Source organism: Anabrus simplex, chromosome 1 (assembly GCF_040414725.1).
Source record: "Anabrus simplex isolate iqAnaSimp1 chromosome 1, ASM4041472v1, whole genome shotgun sequence".
Taxonomy (NCBI): Eukaryota; Metazoa; Arthropoda; class Insecta; order Orthoptera; family Tettigoniidae; genus Anabrus; species Anabrus simplex.
In genome coordinates this window covers 902,890,930-902,913,313 of record NC_090265.1, presented here as the reverse complement: position 1 = coordinate 902,913,313, position 22,384 = coordinate 902,890,930, and the positions used below count along the sequence as shown (strand labels likewise).

At 37.6% G+C, this 22,384-nt stretch overlaps 1 protein-coding gene across 1 annotated transcript in view; it reads left to right on the top strand.

The window, feature by feature from the left end:
• RhoGAP100F (Rho GTPase activating protein at 100F) overlaps nt 1-22,384 on the top strand; it is a 660,953-nt gene that overhangs the window by 577,588 nt on the left and 60,981 nt on the right. The window contains exons 11-12 of the mRNA XM_067148290.2: nt 1,351-1,543; nt 14,864-15,224. Coding sequence (XP_067004391.1) covers nt 1,351-1,543; nt 14,864-15,224 — 554 coding nt within the window. The remainder of the gene's footprint in view (nt 1-1,350; nt 1,544-14,863; nt 15,225-22,384) is intronic.

Genomic DNA, 22,384 nt, shown 5'->3' with positions numbered 1-22,384 from the left:
TACCTGCCACACTTCCCCAACCTGGCACCATCTGACTATCACCTCTTCGCATCACTCACAGAGCAGCACTTCAGCAATTTCAAGGAAGTGGGAAAATGGCTCGACAAATGGTTTGCTGCAAAAGACAAGCAGTTTTTCTGACATAGTATTCATAACTTACCTGAAAGATGGGCGAAGTGCGTAGAAGCCAATGACCAATATTTTGAATGAACAAAATATGTATTTCCCGTGAAAGTTATGGGTTTTCTTTACCAGAAAAACTGGCAAAAGCTTACGCATACACCTGGTAAGCAAGCTATTAGAAAATGCTCAAGTGGCCTCGTCCTGACCTTCTGTTCCATGTTTAGACCTACTCTGCAGAAAACACCTCAACACCTCAAGTGCTTTGTATTTGTTCAAACCTATTCAAGATACACTCTCTTAGAATGTCAACACTGGATATAGGAATTGCTCCTTCCCTTACAGCAATTCTTCTTATACTATCTGATGGATTTTTGTCAGCATTACAAAGAACTCATTCTCCAAACTCACAATTTCATACCTCTCTTAACATTTGAGACATTCCTCAAAAGTTTGTCCGTCTCTCCCAAATGTTGGTGAATTCGTAAGAATGTTCTTGTACAAGGTTGGAGTACCTTTCAGCATAAAGTTTGCATGTTCTTGATGCATTCCCATTTGAGAAACCACAAATTAAGTTAATATCTGTCATTTCACTTATTCCATACCATGTCATAAATGAAACACCATCAACCAGAGGAAAACAAATCTAATGGCCTGCCCTAAAAAATAGTTAAATAAAAAATAGTTACTATAACATGAAAGCAATTTGACTTGACTTGACTTGACTTGACTTGACTTGACTTGACTTGACTTGACTTGACTTGACTTGACTTGACTTGACTTGACTTGATTTGAATCATATGTTTTGTTAACAATATATCCCCAAAATACTTGACACCAATTAATACACACCCTATATAGTGCTAATATGGATTATCTTTGTAATGCTTCCCATCATTAGCCAAAATAATTGGGAGTACCTGTATATTGTATTTTTATTGCAAATTTTTAACTTAGCAATAATTTGACTGAATAGTCAATTATGCATAGAAGCACTTCAACAGTTATGCATAAGAAAAAGTAGAAAACACCTAGCTACTGTCCTGATCTTCATTTTTTCATTTCCTTATTTTACTGTAACTTGAAATATGGTAGTTCCTTGCAGATAATAACAGTTGCAGTAACAAATAATTTATTCAATTAGAGCTTGAGAAATTTCAAGCAGTATTTAACAATAGATAGATTTAAATAAAGTTTTCATTTTCTATTGTTTGGTGCAGGGACCATCAGTAGTACTGGGCTGCGGGACCTGTACTGTGTCCTTGAATGTGACAGAGTGCATAAAGCTCGCACAGTAGTGAGGACTGGCGACCTTGTCTTTGACTGGGATGAAACATTTGAGTTGGATCTGGTGAACAACCGTGAGTTGGACCTCCTCATCTATTCTTGGGACCCACAGTACCGGCATAAGCTGTGTTATAAGGTAAAGTAACTCTATAATTTATTATTAATCTTATACTTAAAATCCTAAGTTACCCAAATTTTCACACAGTAATAAAATAATTAATTGCAGCCCAGGCAGTAAATACCACTTGTTGTACTAAACTAAATAATGTTCTTCAGCATGTTTGACATATATTGTTATTATTATTATTATTGTTGTTGTTGTTGTCGTCGTCGTCGTCGTCGTCCTCCTCCTCCTCCTCCTACACCTACTTCAATCTGTTTGTCATATTCATGCCTTGGTCTATACCTACCATTCTTACTGTCTACACTCTCCTAAAGAACTAACTGAACAAGTCCTGGGTGTCTTAAGATGTGTCCTATCATTCTATTTCTTATAGAAATCGACTTTTAACCTATTAGGTCATGTTACGTACATTTAGTATGTGTTGAAGAGATGTTAAGCACAGAATAAAAATGGCCAACCGAACACCAGTGGGATCCGAACCCACAACCTCCCGATTTTGTGTTGGTTGCTCTACCAATTAAGCTACGGTGGCCTAAGTCATCTTTGTTCTGTTGGAAAGGTTCTAAGCTACAGATCTCTTCAACACTTACTAAATGTACATAACATAACCTAATGTGTGGAAAGTAAATTTCAATTACAATGCAGTCGTAAAGATTCAATATTCATTCTTTCTTCTTCTCATCAAATTTTGCCTAATCAATCCCCCCTCACCAGTTCATTCAGTATCTCACCATTCGTGATTCGATCTACTCATCTTGCCTTCAGCATTCCTCTGTAACACCACATTTCAAAAGGTTCTATTCTCTTTCTTTCTGTGCTAGTTATTGGCCATATTTCACTTCCATGCAATGCTACACTCCAGACAAAAGTCTTCCTGTATCATTGTTGAAAACGAATACATTTCTTTTCTTAAGGAAAACCTTCCTTGCTTGCGCTAGTCTGTGTTTTACGTCCTCCTTACTTCTGCCATTGTTAGTTGTCCCCTACACAAGTAATAATATTCATTTACTTCCTTTAAGACTTCATTTCCTAATCTAATATTTCCTACATCAATTGACTTTGTTTGACTGCACTCCATTACTTTTGTTTGGGATTAATTTATCTCCATCTTGTACTCCTTCTCAAAGACCATTCAGCAATTTCTCCAGATCTTCTGCAGACACAGGTAAAATAACAAAATCATTGGAAAATCTCTTAATTTTGATTTGCTCTCCTTGGATTGTGATTTCCTTGACAAATTCTTCTTTGGCCTCCTTTACTGCCTGTTCCATATAAACAGTGAAAAGGAGAGGGTATAAACTGCAGCCTTGCCTCACTCCTTCCTGGATTGTTGTTTGCTGGGCTGAGTGGCTCAGACGGTTGAGGCACTGGCCTTCTGACCCCAACTTGGCAGGTTTGATCCTGGCTCAGTCCGGTGGTATTTGAAAACCGTCAAAGTAATCAGTGGGACGTAAAGCTAATAACATTAAAATGGATAGCTGTTTCTTTTTCATAGGCCTCAATTCTAATCACTGCAGACTGATTTTTGTACAGAATGTAGATAATCTTTCTTTCTTGGTATCTAATCCCAATCATCTTCAGGATCTCAAATAGCTTGGTCCAATCAACATTATCAAATGCCTTTTCTAGATCTATAAATGTCGTGTACATGGGCTTGTCCTTCTTAAATTGATCCTCTAAGATCAGACATAAAGTCAGAAGTGTTTCACATGTTCCTAGATTTATTCTGAAGCCAAACTGATCTTCTCCCAGCTCAGCTTCACCTTTTCTGTCCATTCTCCTGCAAATAATAGATGTCAACATTTTTCAAGAGTGAGATACTAAACTAAAGGTGTGGTAGATGTCACACTTGTTAGCACCTGCTTTTGTGGAAATAGGTATAACAACATTCTGTCTGAAGTTGGATGGCACTTCTTCTGTATCATACATCTTACACACACTGGGCGAGTTGGCCGTGCAGTTAGAGGCGCGCGGCTTTGAGCTTGCATCCAGGAGATAGTGAGTTCAAATCCCACTGTCGGCAGCTCTGATAGTTTTCCACGGTTTCCCACTTTCACACCAGGCAAATTCTGGGGATGAACCTTAATTAAGGCCATGGCCGCTTCCTTCCAACTCGTAGGCCTTTCCTATCCCATCGTCGCCATAAGACCTATCTGCGTCGGTGCGATGTAAAGCCACTAGCCAAAAAAAATATCTTACACACTAAATGGAATAACTTTGCCATGGTGTTTCTACTAGGGCAGTCAGTAATTCTGAGGGTATGCCATCAATGGTGAGGAAATGGAACTATATAATAAATCAAACTGATTGGCGTAGGGATGTGACGACCCCATCGCCCAGTGGGAAACTACTGCAATCAGCTACCTGAGTATTGGCGGGAAAACCATAACGTTTGCGAGGTATGGAGGAAATGCCTACTCCCAGTCCTGAACAACTAGGACGAACTTGTAGCGTTTCATTTATCAGCAATTCATACTTCATTAAACACCTTTCCAGATCACATCTGGAATTGTAAAGCCTGACCTCGGTCAGAAATGTTTTGATCGAAAGATCAGACAATCAATGATGATGAGTCTTCTAATGAATAAATCCACCGGTACCGGGCGAGTTGGCCGTGCGCGTAGAGGCGTGCGGCTGTGAGCTTGCATCCGGGAGACAGTAGGTTCGAATCCCACTATCGGCAGCCCTGAAGATGGTTTTCCGTGGTTTCCCATTTTCACACCAGGCAAATGCTGGGGCTGTACCTTAATTAAGGCCACGGCCGCTTCCCTCCAACTCCTAGGCCTATCCCATCGTCGCCATAAGACCTATCTGTGTCGGAGCGACGTAAAGCCGCTAGCAAAAAAAAAAAAAAAAAAATCCACCGGTGTGGACAAACAACAACAAGGGTCTGCACAAAGACACCACTCGGAATCAGTGAGGTGTCAAGTAGAAGACCTAGGTGAGTCGGAGTGCCTGGAAGCCCAACAGACAATCAACAGACAGCTGACAGACAGTGGACAAACCCAACAATGTAAGAAGAGACTTAAGTTCAACAAATCAGGAAAATTTTCATATTTTGCAACATTAAACATTAATTCAATAAGTAAGGTGGGCAAGTTGAACCATTTAACTGATGTGATGGACCAACATAGGATTTTAATAATGGCTTTACAAGAACTTAGGAACACCGACCAAGACCCAATTGAATCAGGAGGTTATCATCTCTGCAAAGGACCTCCAGGACAAAGAGTAATGAATGTCCCCCAATTTGGTGTAGGTTTTCTTGTTCATAGTAGCATAATAGACTCAACTGAAGATTTTTCTTCAAACTCTTTGAGGATGGCACTTCTAACAGTTAAAGTAGGGAATAAAACTTATACTTTAATAAATGTCCATGCACCAACAAATGATAAAAACAATAAAGATAGAGAAGGAGTTGAAAACTTTTGTAAAGAACTCAATTACGTATTATCGAAGATCCCTGTTGAGCATATAAAAATCTTACTTGGAGATTTCAATGCTAAAATAGGCAGAGAAAAGAAGTATCGCAGAGTTGTAGGAAAATGGCCAGCTCATAAATTAACGAACGAAAATGGCCAAAGATTAATTGAACTTTGTGCAGATCATGGACTCATTTTGGAAACCACCAGATTCATGAGGCGACCACATAAACTTATGACATGGAAATGCCCTAATGTAAAATTGGGAGAGTTTCAGATTGATCATGTTGCTATGGATAAAGATTATCATAAAGAAATTTATAATGTCAGAGTCCTCCGTGGGGACTCGGATCATTATATCTCAAAAATAAAAATCAAGTCAACACCAAAAAGGAAACACAAACGTAATCATCTCAAAGCAAGGAGAAATTATGATCCTAGTTACTTAATAAATAATAAAATATATTTAGAGAGATCCAAAACACCTTTAAATGACAAATTAGAGACGATGATCAACAAACTTAAAACCATAGCTGAAGAAATCGCTTCAATTAAAAGGAGAAAGAAACATGCGTGGTGGAACGGGGAATGCGACAAAGCAATTCAAGCAAGGCATAAGGCACAGTTAAATGATCAACAGAGGAAAACAGAAAAATCTCGAGAAGAACTAATTAATGCCAGAAGACAAACAGCTAAAGAAATTAGGACAATTAAAAGGAATTATCAAAAGGAAATGCTTAACACTATAGAGGAAATATTCAATCAGCCTAAAACAAGAGACTATTACAAACATTCAAGCAATATCAATCTAAGTTTACCCCTCCCACACTTATGTTAAGAAATAAAAATGGAAAAATGGCACACAATAATCAAGATAATGCTAACATCCTTGAAGAATACTTTAAAGAGTTATTTAATTGTGAGGATCCTGTGGAACATTTAGAATTTGACCCTAATCCAAAAAATAAAACTCCATTACAAAAGATTATACCACCAGTTTACAATGAAGTGAAAACAGCAATTAATGCACTTAAAAACTACAAAGCAGCAGGAGAGAATCAAATAGTAGCAGAAATATGAAAGAATGCTAATGATCAGGCTATTCAAAACCTACATAAATACATCATTTATATTTGGAACATGGAGAAACTTCCCGAGGAATGGAATACAGCGATAATCCACCCACTGTATAAGAAAGGTGATCACTCCGATCCAAACAATTATCGGGGGATATCCTTGCTTGATATTACGTACAAGATTTTATGCAAAATTATATACACAAGAATCCAAGAACAACTCGACCAAAAACTTGGAGAATATCAGGGAGGATTTCGACCAGGTAGAAGCTGTCCAGATCAAATCATTAGTTTAAAATGGATAATGAAGCACCAAAGAGTTCGAAGTAAGGGTCTAGTCATCACGTTTGTAGATTTTAAAAAAGCACACGACAGTATTCATCATGAATCATTATTAAAAAGCCTTAAAGAATTTGGCTTACACCAAAAACTTGTTAACCTCATTAGTATGACTTTTAAAAATACGAAGGCAAAAATTAAATTTAGAGGTGAATTATCAGAATCGTCCACTATAAGAACTGGACTTTGACAAGGAGATGGACTTTCACCATTGTTATTTAATTGTGCATTGGTGAAGGTTATGCGTGAATGGAACAAGAAATGCCAACCAACTATCAAGATCGGTAGAAATATTAAACTCAACTGCCTTGCTTTTGCGGCCGATTTAGCATTACTTGCAAATACAATAGAAGAGGCTAAATTTCAAATTGAATAACTAGAAATTATAGCAAAAAAAATGGGATTGCAAATTTTATTTGAAAAAACAGAAATGATGCCAACTTTTAAAGTTGATTTACCAGTTATTCAACTGAACAGTAATAAAGAGATTAAAATTGTTCAGAAATTCAAATATCTTGGGGAAATAATAACATGGAACACAAATGAAAAAGAAGCAATAGAACACAGAACAACTAAATTTAAACAAGCACAAAGACTTACCTGGCCAACCTATTAAAAAAAAAATCTCTTTCGATAAACGCTAAGCTGAAACACTATAATTCCATAGTTAAACCAGAGGCAACGTACGCTAGTGAAACTTTATTAAAATTAAATGTAAAATCTACAACAGACAAATTACAGAAAACTGATAGAAGAACTCTTAAAACAATTAATAAAAACCACCAAGTTGATGGACAGTGGAGATTGTTGCCTAACAACATTGTCTACCATGAATGTGGATCAATAATATCTACAATGCGTAAAAGAAGAATTTCCTTTTTCTGTCACATATCAAGATTACCAGACACCAGGATATTGAAACAACTATTTGATTATTTTTTGAAAAATAAAATCAATAATAATTGGTTCAAAGAAGTTCAGGATGATTTGGAAGAATTGGGTATAACTCTGCAACAAATCAAAGACAGAAAAGAGAAGAGGATTTTGAAGAACAAAAGCATAAGTCTCAAACTAAAAACAGTTGAACGGAAACAATATACTATATCGGACACACAAAGGGCTTCCAGGTCAGAGAGGATGAGAAAGTTCTGGGAGAAGAAAAAGAAATTAACTCAAATGTATTGATTTAAGTGGTCCAATGTGGGCATAAAATATGTAAATAAATAAATAAATAAATAAATAAATAAATAAATAAATAAATAAATGAACTGAGTAACAAGAACTAAAAAAAAGAATGACACCCTAGCATGAACATTAAAAAATGGACTAGAGTCCCTCATCTCAATTTTCATATGACTCTTTTACACTTTCTGTTAGATAAAATACATATTTTCTGTGTTTTACTCTACTAATGATATGTATTTGTATCCTTTGTGTTAGCAAATCATTCTTCTTCTCTGTGAAAATGAAAACATACAACCTGTTTTCCAGTCATTGACCGGGTCAGGGATGTAATGAATGAAGCAGATATAGGCTCTAAGTACGATGGGGTCGCCACTCCCAAAGTGATTTATTAATGAATGATATATGCTATGAAATGAGAATGGAGAGTGTTGCTGGAATGAAAGATGACAGGGAAAATTGGAGTACCCGGAGAAAAACCTGTCCCGCCTTCGCTTTGTCCAGCACAAATCTCACATGGAGTGACCGGGATTTGAACCACGGTATCCAGCAGTGAGAGGCCGACGCGCTGCCGTCTGAGCCACGGAGGCTTCATTCTTCTTCTCTATCTTTTCCTAATTCAAACTCATTTGTCATCTGTGTTCTACATTTCTTTGACTTAATCAATCATCAATGATCTGAATTTAGGGCTGACTTCCAGGTGGCAGAATTCCCTATCAATTGTTTACCTAGCCTTTTCTTAAATGTTTCCAAAGAACTTTGAATTTATTGAACATTTTTCTTGATAATATTTTCAAAATATCCCTTCCACCTATCCAGTGATTCCCTGGGATCTATTATGAATTCACATGATTTACCCAAAACAATATTCATTTCCCTCTTTTCTCCCTTTCTAAAATTCTTTATTACTGTTCAGAAAGGTTTCCCTGCCTCTTAAACTAGTCTTTCCAGGTTTTTACCAAAATCTTTCCACGACTTCTTCTTGGATTCAACAACTATTCATTTCACTCTATTTCTTTCAGCTACATACAATTTCCTGTCCGTATCAGTCCTTGTTTGGAGCCATTTCTGACACACCTTCCTTTTACGTTTACAAGCTTCATCATTCCACCAAGATGTTCACTTTTTTCCCATCTTTACACACAGTATTTCCTAGGAATTCCTTTGCTATTTCTACTATAGCATTGCTGTATGTCACCCATTCTCTTCCTGAATCCTGAACCTGATTATTATTCGTAACTTTTCACTAATCATATCCATGTACTTCTGCCTGATTTCCTCATCCTGGAGATTTTATATCCTTATTAATCTGTAGATAGATTTCACTTCCTCACTCTTAGGCCTAGAGATAATTAGTTCAATACATATTAGACAGTGGTCAGTATCATCAAAAAATACCCAGAGTACCCACACATTCTTAAGAGATTTCTGGAATTCAAAGTCAGTTACGATATAGGCCATTATGGATGTGGTGCCCCTAGCCTCCCATGTGTAGCAGTTAATAGCCTTATGCTTGAAGAATGTATTCATAACTGTTAATCCCATAATAGCACACAAGTCCAGTCAATGATCCCCTTTCTTTTTAGCTTCCATATTGTCCCCTTTTTACTGGGCACGCTCAGCCGGAGAGTGAGGGTCTCAAAGGTGGACCGTTCGCTGTCAAGCTTTGCTTAATTTTGAGGACTGGGAAAGAAACAAGGACTGACGACAATAATAGAAAAAGAATTGAACAACAGGTTTTGACATTTATTATCAACTGGCACTAAGTGAAAATAACAAAATAACATCTTGTTATAAATCTTGATGGCAAAAAAAACATCTTCTCAGCCGGTCTCTCTCTAGATACAGCTCTTAAATTTTTGATCCCATTTCGACGTTAAATAATTCTGTAAATATACAAATGAATATTAGCCCACACCTGGCTTGACAAAATACAAAAATAAAATTCTACATTGGGATAAATTTCCTTTTGGTCATACTTGAATTATTTACAACATGAGAACGGGCAGATCTCAATAGGTTATTTGCTCCACAAATGATTTTAAACCTTCGAATTGTCAGATCTCTCCCTGACGACATTTAATACTTCAAAATAAAATTAAAATTATTTAATAATTGAATAAATTACGGTGTCTAAGTCTGCTAGAAACAAATCATTAATCGCGTTGTTCTACTCATAGATAATTTTATGTCACATTATCTTGTTCATAAAACATGAAATTATTCAAATTAAGTCAACATGTCTTATTCAGAAAATCATCATTTCAGAATAACTTTATCGGGCTCATTTCCATTGAACTGTATTCAGACAATAATTATTCCCACAAAATTTCTCTAATATTCAATTGAACAACACGTAAAGTTGACCTTAAACCTCTGATGCCTTGGTAAAATTTTACATTTTAAGCTTTAGAACACAATGAACCTTTGTCCAAACGATTGAAATAACCCCTCATTATTCATTGGCATTTGAAACTGTAATCTTGTCTCAACTTAATATTTAAACAAAATTTACTAAAGCTTAAACTCCAAATAAATTAAATCATCTTGAACAACGGTGTTAACAACCTGGGCCCAACCTGACAAAAACACAAGGCCAGGTCAAAATCACATTTCAAAAGAAAAAAATATATCGTCAATCACAGAAATTACTACAACACACACGTACCACATTCACACAAAGACACACGTGAATTATCTACACTATTTACAACGAACTCTAGTTCTTGATTTTTATGATTTTGATTTTTAACCCAGGATATGCGAATTCTCGTGATGACGATATCGGCTAAAGAAAGATTTTACTTTCGACTCTTGGATATGTGACAAAACTTCAGTGGTCACTTGGTCAAAGATGATGTAGATTCCACAACATTGGTTACAACAGTATTAGCAGTAAATATCTGGAAAATTGGTCATCTACAGACACGCACATAATACAGGTCAAATATAGCATTCACGTTTATGGCTCATGAGTCACGACTTTATTATTACTCCATTCTACATTCTCAAATTAACACGTGCTCAGCAATTGAAGAAAATACGTTTACCACGCATATATTCTTCAATAAAAATTCAATAAATGGATTTCAACCATTCAACCACTACATTAATTGATCCGTCAGGATTCTGCCATATTCCAGGCCCATCTTCACTACAACTGAGCACACATGAACATCGACACAAAATCGAGCAATATTTACACTCATGACCCTTTATCCATTCATTTAACCCGAAATGAAATTCTTATTATTATTATCATCATTATTATTATTATATGCGCGAGATATTACTTGAACCAAAGCTTGACAATAAGCCAGATGACTCTAACACATGTTAAATCCAACAAGAAGGAATTTATGTAGAAATTCAGCATGAAAAGTGTCATAGGACAGATATCCTAATTATGATAAAAACCTTCAATAATCGTATTTTGAAGTTTTACGATGAGCCAAAAGTATTACATTAATATATTTATGTTTCATGTCCATGGACGTATAACGTACATATGCTTATCCTGGTTATTATAGCAACAGACGTACGGACACACAGACTTTCAATGTGGCGTCAAGAAACAGCACCATTAGGTCTCTGATGTGAAACATGTATATATTCTATGTAGATTGTTTTAGAGGGCGATTGTTTTCTCTCGAGGGATTGTTTTCTTCTTCTGGCAGGAAAGAAATAAAAATTGGCGACCGTGACAGGATTTCAGAAACTTAACGATGAAAATTGATCAAATGACCGTAGTGATTTTACGAGAGGCACTGAATGTTTTTTTTCTTCTTCTGACAGGATAAGTTTCGTAGTGATAATAAAGTTGTTTTAGAAATACGTAAAAGTGTCCTCGTGTGATATTTTTAGTGCAAAAAATAGAAAATCGCATATAGAGAACGATAAAAGAAAATGCCGGAAATCTGTCCCACATTGTTTCCTTATTGAAAATATTCCAAAATTCAAATTATTAGTTATCGTCAAGGACAATGATTTTTAATTAATGCTAGGCTATTAAATGGGACCTTTAGATTAACCACAGAAGACACACACATATCCTAGCTATACTAATAGGTTTTACTAGTCATTCACACTCAACCTGACAACACTACCATCTCCCAGTGAAAGAAGAATGAAAATATCAATTACTACTGCAAATGTAGAAGAAATATCAACGCTAATGAATAAGCAAGCATTACTTCTACAAAGATGAACAGAGAAATATTATTAAAAAAAAAAAAAAAGTACTTAAATGCATGATGGAATTGGATATCTGCCAGTGATCTGGAATTTCTGGATCACAGGGTGTTGGATGGCCACTTCTGTCGTTATCTCCCCATGTTAGATTTCGCCTTCGCTTAGAACACCATGGCAGCAGCGAAGTCCAATGCAGGAATTCTGTAGGGTTCCTCTTCAATATGTGGAAACATCTTGAGGTACTGCAGTAGCCACGTGGTAATCCTCTTCCTTTTTCATATGCGGTATAAGCTGAAACTAACACAAGTCTTTAGGAAATATTCACACACAAATACACCGAGTTTAGATGATGAACGACACTTAACTTAGCCTGTGAAGGTTCATCAGAATCGTAGATTATTGTACGTAAAAGGATGACATTTCAAGTCCAACTACAGAATGCTCGTGTTCAAAATTTTCTGTAGAATAATTGAGAGCACCGATTCAGTCATTCAGCAGGAAAGCAGGAGAACAAGAGCGCAAGATAGCAAGAGAGTATTTCTTCACAAAACTAAGGTATTTATCAACTTCCCGAGGTAGGTGTGGCTCCACGTCGTCTTATAATTGGCTGCCGTCTTCCTCCTGATGGGTTATTGTAATGCTGGAAAGTGCTCTCATTTGAAGACACTTGTCATGCGTATTCACCTCGCAGTGGTCTTGAGAGCCCTCACTGGATCATGTGGCACAGCTGATCGCTTGATTGGAAAATCAATACTTTGCTCCTGGCTGGCTAAAACTGGTTCCCAACCTGTGAACACGTCTCTGTAACCCAGGCTGGAAATGTCTCGCCCGTACGAAATAAACAATAGCCTGTTAGTTGACTGCACTACAAAATGTTCATTGTAGGCCAAATTTGATTTGATTTGTATCCTTCAGTTCTGTTTCCAACTCTCGCATTGAAATCGCCCATTAGCACTATCCTATCCTTGCTGTTGACCTTGACTACGATGTCACTCAGTGCTTTATAAAACTTGTCATCTTCACATCCTCATCTGCACCCTCACGTGGTGAATACACTGAGACAATTCTCACCCTAATTCCTTCAACATCTAAATCTAACCATATAATTTGCTTTTTCACATGCATAACAGAAACTATGTTGTGTGCAATAGTATTCCTGATGAACAGTCTTACCCCACACTCTGCCCTTCCTTTTTGAACACCTGTTAAGAATAGTTTATAATCTCCTATGACTTCCTTATTATGTCCCTTTACCCAAAATATCATGAACCCCTAACACATCCAGACACATCCTCTTTGATGACTCAGTCAATTCTACTTCCTTTCTTTCTTCCATAAGCCCCATTAATTTTGATAGCTTCCCATCAAATTTGACTTTGTTCACCAAGTTGTTTCCAAGGAGTCCCTCATCTGTAAAATGGTATAATAATAATGCTATTTGTTTTACGTCCCACTGACTACTTTTATGGTCTTCGGAGACTCTGTAAAATGGAAGTGGGACTCCGTTATTCCCACTGCTCAGGCTTGCTTAAAATGTTCTCAGCTCAGTAAATTCTGTGAAGCAGGATGATACCCTTCTTGCACATAGTCCCAGTGAGGATCTCTCCTCTAGCAGGTTAGGACCACCGGTGGATTTTATAGTTCTAGCCGCCTATGACTCAGAATATGTCCAAGATATCCAATCAATCAATCAATCAATCAATCAATCAATCAATCAATCAATCAATCAATCCTATTCCATAGCAACTGGTATCCCAACTCTCAGGACGATTTGCTAGGCCACTCAGCCATTGCCCATGGTTTACAAACTAGGACGTGACTACAGTAACCAACACCATGAATCATATCATTTATGTCTATAACAAACGTAAAGGTCCAATACTACTGCCATGCAGGACCCCCATCTTAATCATTTCAGGATTAGGTAGTGCTTCACCCACTCTAATTCTCTGGGTGTCCGACTTGTTAGCTGAATGGTCAGTTTACTGGCCTTCGGTTCAGAGGGTGCCGGGTTCAATTCCTGGTTGGGTCAGGGATTTTAATCTTCATTGGTTAACTCCAATGGCTCGGCGGCTGGGTGTTTGTGCTGTCCCCAACATTCCTGCAACTCACACACCACACATAACACTATCCTCCACCACAATAATACGCAGTTACCTACACAAGGCAGATGCCGCCCACCCTCATCGGAGGGTCTGCCTTACAAGGGCTGCACTTGGTTAGAAATAGCCACATGAAATTTTTTAAAAAACTCTCTGGGTTCTATTTTCTATAAATTTAGCCACCCATTCAACGACTGTTTTATTCGTAATCTCCCATGATGTACCCTATGAAAAGCCTTGGATAGGTCTATAGCGATACAGTCCATTTGACCTCTAAAATATCTAAAATATCTGCTATATCTTGCTGGAATCTTGCAGACTGAGCCTCACTGGGATAACCTTTCCTAAACTTGAACTGCCTTCTCTCAAACCAGTTAGTAATCTCGCAAATGTGTCTAATATAATCTGAAAGAATGCTTTCCCAGAGCTTACAAACAAGACATGTCAAGCTGACTGGCCTGTAATTATCTTGTTAATATCTTTACTTTCCTGTTAAATTATAATTCATCTTTAACATTTCTTACCACCTTAAAAGGTACATACCTGTTTTCACACTCCTCAACAATCGCTTTAAACCCATCCCGAAGGCTGTTTACATTTTTATTTACCATTTTCCACTGAACGTAATTGAGTTTTAAAAATTCCCCCATGTCCCTCTTATTAACCATGTAATATTGCCTTGTCGTGATATAGTGTAATCAAACAAAAAAAAAACCTTTTCAAATTTTTATTAGAAACTACCTCAATAGACCAGGTGAATTATGAATTGCCACATACAAATGCTATTTTGTATGAAATTGTCTAGCAGTAATAGGAAAAGAATCATTTATAATTTCTCTTGTATGTTTCCTAGAGTAGTGATTGTCAATTGCTAATGGAAATTTATTTTAAAAACACTTATTTTTTCACAAATGATTGCCAGCCATATGTTGATGTCACTCAAAAATGCCATTTCTAGTTGTATGAACTCATCTTTTTCTGTTTGAATGAGAGATCTATACAATGTTTGCATTTTTCTAGGGCTCAGTGCATCTGGCGACACTATTACGAGAGTCTCCCATTCATCAACTAGCCCTTAAAATAGAACCTCGTGGAACATTGTACCTGCGACTACGCCACACAGATCCTCATCAAACATTCAAACGTCGTGGAATGCCCGGTCTTCTTCTGGGTCGTCCAGGTGGTAAGGCACTATCGGGTGCCTCGGGCTTCCTCTTTGGAGCAGATCTGGACACTGTGGTGGCACGTGAAAGCCTTACAGGAGGCGTTCCAGGAGGAGTAGCCACAAGTGTCACACTAGCCACACAGTCAGCTTCTGCTGTTCCCATTATTATAAGGAGATGTGTCGAAGAAGTGGAGAGGCGAGGCCTTGATATTATAGGTGAGTCAGTCCTTCTAATGAAGGTAAGGGAAGTTTGATGACATATAAAAGGTTCATACACAAAATGGTCCACAAGAACCTTATGTTTTATGCAACCTGCAGTATAAAGACAACCCTAAAATATCAGTCATTGTTCCTGTACAGACTTAGTACAACATTGTGTTTGGGTTAATGCTCAAGAATACGGCAGACTGAATTGTTCGGTGATAGAAACTCTGATGAATACTTAAAATGACCACAGTTGCAAATTATGTCAACATTAAGGAGAGATACCCTATAAAAGCAAACTTCTGATTATGTACTTGGTGTTTCATCGCCATCTGGTACTGATGCTCATTCTGCATTGTTGTCTTTATCAGCAATGGTTTCTTCCATGTTTCAGTTACCCCTAAACTTGTAACAGCCAGGGATGTGATGGTGGTGGTGATTATTGTTTTAAAAGGAAGTACAACTAGGCAACCATCCTCTATATGACACTAATCAGAGAGAAAAGATAGAAGGGATCCAACATTTTGAAAAATTAAGGTATCAACCAAAGAAAGACAAAGGCCATGAAGGGCGGAAAAATTAAAGACTCCCTAGGCCTCGAATGCTCATATATCACCTGAGTTGGAAAAGAAAAAGAGTTGACCAAGGGAGGTCGGATAGGATAGATGGAAGTGAGGAGCTTGACACAAGTAAGTGAAAGCAATGCCAGAACTTAGCTGAGGGCCCCACACTCCCAAGTTGAGAGCCTCTGCGGCCCCCTTTTAGTTGCCTCATGCGACAGGTAGGGGATACCATGGGTGTTATTCTACTGCCCCCAACCATAGGAGTTAACAGCCAGGGAATTCATGCCAATATGTTATTGACTGCATTATCTACATCAGTCTCCTATGTTGTTTTACCACCAGCAAAACTTTTTTTTGTGTTAGCTCAATTTTATCTGTGAAATAATGAACATCTACTAATGTGTAAACAAGTTCATATTCCTGACTATATAATATATATATGAAAAATATTTGAGTGAAAGTCAGAATATTCTTATATTATTATGTACAAAGATGTGCTGATATACAATGTTAACCTAACTTTAAAATTTAACTGATAAGAATATAGGTTTTTTAACACTTACAACAATGGTCTTCTTTAAATTCTGACACAAAACATCTCTAACATACACAAAATCTTTATTGTCTAGGATAAGACCCAGTAATAGAGCAATGTTGTGAATATTTTTCCACCCTCAAACTTTGTCCTCTTTGATAAGTGAAGCAGAGAAGGCTCCAAACAAAATTTCTTTCACATCGCTGATTTTATTAAGGATTATAATTTTGTTTGCAATTTGTTGCTGCTTAGAATTATTCATGTTTTGACTCCACACAACTAGAAGTTTGGCTGTCTAACAGAAATCAGCTAACTTATAAGACTTATAATGAAATGTACCAACCTTACAATTACTGTAGAAATTTGGTTTATGAAACAGGTAATTCCCTACAAGTGTATGATCATCTGCTTGTAACTACAACTTATAGTCTGCAGACTAGTATCTTTATGAAACCAGTTCCTTGTATATGCTTCACTGGAGAGCAGAAAGATACATTGAATGCCACCTCTGTAGCTTTTGGCTGGATTGAAAACCTCCCCATGGATCTGTAAATATGTTAAGTAAGTATGTAGTTATTACAGAACTGAGGCAAGTGGAGTCCTGCACAGCACAGCACCACAGGTAACAAACATGATGTCATTGAAGTAAAGTCAGCCAAAGAGTACAACCAAAGCACTAAACCTCTTGTACACAAGTCTGCGAACGTTACCATTATGGAAATCGTACCATGCTTTATATTTCATGTTTTAGGAGGATATTTATGTCTGTAAGACATAATAATTCATACATCAATATTTGTCCTCTTTTACTTACCATTTGTATAAATTTCAGATTGTTGGTCTTTCTTTAATTACATGAATATAGGCTAATACAAACACACATATGAGAAGTTGGGCACAAATGACAATGTTGTCTTTTTTTTTTTAGATTTTCTTGCTGCCTCAGACCAAGCTTGTAAGATTCTGCTTAATCGTGCTCCTCTTTGCTTGCGTGTCTGTCTCCAAATCAGCTGTTGCCGTATCTACTCCAGACTCATCGCTGCTGCTGCTGTCGAATTGAGGGTTAATTATTATGCACCTGATTTCTTCTTCCAGCATTGCATCCCATTTCCAGTACATTTGTTTCACCTTCAGAAATGACAGTTTCTAGTCATTCACTGTTATAGATTCAATCATTTCTCTTGCCAATGGTTTCAGTGTTGACAGAGAAACATAACAGACACTGGTAATCTCAGAGATATGACGACAGCATCTTCAAATATGTCAATGCAGTATGTTATTTTTGGTCTACATTGCTTATATGAATGATAAGTTCTGCTTTTGTCATTTCTTGGTTAAATGGTTTATTGTTATCTCACAGCCATGTATGTATGTCTGATTTTCAGTTGTTGGTTGAGGGTATTTTATTGTCTTGACTGTGGTGGTAGTCAAATGTGTTCAGTTTTGAACCTAGAATAAATCCCATCTACCGATCAGCATGGACAATAATAAGACTGTTATTTACAAACAATCCTGGCACATCATCGACCTGCCAACACTTGGAGACTGTATAATGCGTGTGAATCCATATTTCATTTATGTAATAATGTTATTTGCTTTACGTCCCACGAACTACTGTTTAATAGTTTTCGGAGATGCCGAGGTGCCAGAATTTAATCCCGCAGGAGTTTTTACATGCCATTAAATCTACTGACACAAGGCTGACATATTTGAGCACCTTTAAATACCACCAGACCGAGCAAGGATCGAACCTGCCAAGTTGGGGTCAGAAAGCCAGCGCGAGCTTCCTTCCTTTTCTCAATCACAAAACTTAATGACATTGTAAATAACATGCCAAGCTTGTTCAGTATAACTTTGTTCCTTTTACACTCCACCACCAGCACAGTAGAAACTACTCAACCTAGCCAACAACTTGCAAGCTGCTTTACGTCGCACCGACACAGATAGGTCTTATGGTGACGATGGGAGAGGAAAGGGCTAGGAGTGGGAAGGAAGCGACCATGGCCTTAATTAAGGTACAGCTTGGTGTGAAAATGGGAAACCATGGAAAACCATCTTCAGACCTGCCGACAGTGGGGTTCAAACCCACTGTCTTCTGAATACTGGATACTGGCCGCACTTAAGCGACTGCAGCTATCGAGCTCTGTAGACTACAACTGAAATAAACCAGACTATATGGTACTTCTGTGTATTGCACTTGTGGAACTGTGCTAGCTCACATAATTTCTGTGGATCCACTCAACTCGGTGGGGCAATAATTAGTATGATAAATGAATAAACAAACTGCAAGGAATTTTTCATTTTCATCCCTTTGTGGCCCTTCCTTTCTTTTGCTAATACCTTTGTTCTTTGGAGTGTCAGATGTCTTCCAATACTCTTCTGATTAATGTTAAGAGACCACCACCACCACCACCACCACCACCACCACCATGTTTTCCTTGGACTAGAGGTTCTCCTTGAAAGACTTCATTTTTGTGCTTTTGAGTCAGGATTAGCCTTTTGTTAATCACCTTAAGAGTTTTACAAATACAATTATGTACTCTAATGAAAATTTGAATTGATGAATAATTTGTTATAGTGATCAGCATGAACAATTCAAAATAATTTTCATTTATATGAATGTGTGACAACTAATCAGAATGAATTCTAGTAGGACATTGAAATACTGGAGATTAAAAACTGATTTTTGTTTATGAAAATGAATCAGTTATTTGAACTCTATAGGAAATGCACTTAAGATATTTTATTTCAAACTCCTAAGTACAGTGTATAACAAAAAAAAAAAGATGCACCAGGAAGGAATTATCCGATGGTGATAAAAATCAGTGGATGTGAGCAACAGGCATAGAAAAACAAACGATCAAAAGTGCAGAAAAATCAAATGATTTGTTGCAGAGTTAGAGTGTTACAAAGTGAGGACGCCAATAAGGTGTTGGTCCACCACTGGCCTGGATGCAAGCTGTCACTCGACGTGGCATAGACTAATAAAGTTCCCGGATGGTGTTCTGCGGAATTTCGTGCCAAATGGTCTCCAGCTGTTGGGCTAAATTGGCGACATTTCGGGATGTTCGCAATCGCCCTCTCATGACATCCCAGATGTGCTCTATGGGAGAGGGATCCGGTGACCGAGCTGGCCAAGGAAGGATAGGGCAAGCTTGAAGACAGTTCATAGCAATATGTGCCATGGGCGGCCAGGCATTATCCTGTTGGAAAGTAAGGCCTGGATGTCGCTGAAGGAACAGTAACACAACTGGCTGTAGAATGTCATCAACATACCGCTGTGCTGTCAGTGTGCCAGGAATGACTACCAGAGGGGTCCGGCTATCAAAGGAGATGGCACCCCAGACCATCACCCCCTGTTGTGGGGCTGTATGGTGTGCGATAGTCAAGGAAGGATCCCCACGCTGGCCTGGACATCTCCAAACACGTCTGCGGTTGTCGTCAGGGCACCGTTGGAAACGGGACTCGTCACTAAAGACTATACATCCCCAGTCAGCGCAGTTCCACATTGCTTGAGCGCGGCACCACTGTAGTCTGGCTTGATGGTGAACACGCATGAGTGGTAAGCGGCGTAACGGGCAGCGCGAGCGCAAATTCCTCTCGCTCAGGCACCTGTTGATGGTCATGATGGACACATGTATGCGGGTCACACGCTGGATTGTTGATAACGATGACTCTGGTGCTGACAGCTGTTCTGACAATAGCTCTGTCTGCCCGTGCTGTAGTGGCCCTTGGTCGACTACTGCCGTCCAGATGCTGATGCCTGCCGTTGCTGACCCATGCTTGCCAGCATCGTCTGATCGTTGCATCACTTCAACCCAAATGTCCAGTGACAGCTCGATTCGACCAACCAGCTTCTTTCAATCTGATCACACGACCTCTTTCAAACTCTGACATCTTCTCGTAATGAGCACAAATCCTTCGGCGTGGCATTCTTACAACTGACATTAAGATAGCGCAGTCGAATGCAACAGCTACTTTGAGCATATGCTTCAGAATCGCACCTTATATACACCTGATTCATGCACAGTTCGGATGCGAGGGAGCTCCCATTATTCGTTCATTGGACACAAAACTTTAATCATTTGCATGTTCAGTCCGAATGTCTTTGCATACGTAAATTCCTTACAATTGGACAACACTTTCCAGGTGTGTCTTTTTTTTTTTTTTTGTTATAGAGTGTATATCCACCTGTAACATAAATTTCTGTCCTCTTTCCAAGAGGTGATTAGGTGGATTAGGTGGATAAAATAATAAAATAACTTATTGTTATTATATAAAGTCAAATTATCTGATCAATTTGAACACCAAAGCAACAAATGATACACTGCAAAAGGTTGACAGGAGGATACTCAGAACAATCAGTAATAAAAAACATCAGGTGGATGGACAATGGAGATTATTGCCTAATGCAGTGGTTTATAGGGAAAGTGAATCTATAATAGATATGACAAGAGAAAGAAGAATTGCCTTTTTCTGTCGTCTTTCTAGATTAAATGATAATAGGATAATAAAACAACTATTTAATTACTTTTGGAAAAGTAAAACAAAAAATTAATTGGTTTAAAGAAGTTCAGAATGATTTAGAAGAGCTGAATATTACAATGAAGCAAATTGAAAATAGAGAAGAAAAAAAGGATTCTCAAGAACAAACAAATAAGATTGTCATTAAAAACTGTACAACACAAACAATATGTCACATCTGATGAAGAAAGGGCAGCCAGGTCAGTCAGAATGAAGAGGTTTTGGGAAAGGAAGAAGATGATGCAAGCTAAATCTTCAGTTAATTCTTTGTTAACATAAATATATTTGGGTTTGATTTAAGTGCTCCAATGTGGGCGTAAACTATGTAAATAAATAATAAAGTCAAATATCATCAGTTTTGATCCAAATGATTTATATCACATGTAATACTCCCCAATGGTGGTGAACTGTATGTACCTTTATAACCACATACCAGCACCAGTGCCTATCTTAAATTTCTGGCAGTATTGGGAATTGAACCTGGATCTCTGAGAATGGCAGCTAATAGCACTAATAATTACTCTATAGGTTAGATGTGATCAACATGAGCTGACAGCAAACGTCTCAAAAAATGAAAACAAAATGTGTCATAAATTTTCAGACATAACCATTCTAAAATATAAGTATTTCAACAGTTATAACATTAAAACAGCATACTTTATTTTTTCTGTATCTATACAGTGCAAATAAATGGTCCAAGGAAAACATTTTATAAATGGATAACTTGGTGTGGATTGTAAATAACTGAATGATGGTGCAAAACTCATTATAAAACATCAAAAAATAATCCACATATCCCACCAAAATTAAATACAGTATTTCCTTTTTTTTTTTTTTTTTCAGTAAACTTGTTAACTATTCACAGAGAAACATGTAACATTTAAAGAAATATTTTTATATGTAAAATTCAGTTTGCAAATGTTTGATTTCATAACAGCTTTGATTTAAAGGGTTGAATTTTTGCAAAAAAATGTATGTACTGTTTAAATTTGTTAACTTTTTTTTTTTTTCCCTGACAGAAAATGAAATCCCAACACCAATAAGGAGTTGTACTAGATAAACAAAATTTGGGAGGTGTGTTTACACATGTGAAAGATGTTGCCTATTCAAATTTTCACACTACTGTAGTTGAGTTGAGCTAGTAGCACCACTATGACATTGCAAAGCACGTTTGTTTTAAATAGGTGCTGTATACTTCATGAGCATTGATCATCATCCAGTTTTGATGTTGTGATGTAGATGTGAGTCAACTATGCCTTTAAGGAGATGAGACAGGCAGTATCAGCAGCTTACTGAGTCTGAATGAGGCCACGTAATATACAAGAAGGTGGATGTTCTTTCTGCAATACTGTAGAAAGACTTGGCAGGGATGTAACCACAGTGCATTGGTGTTGGCAATAATGGTCACAGGAAGGCACTGTCTCAAGAAGACTGGGGTCTGGCTGCACATGGGCCAGTACAAAGAGGGAAGATCGCCATATTCGCTGCATGGCTGTGGTGGATTGTGCAGCAGCTATTAGAGCTTCAGTTGGCATCAGAGTAGCACAGTA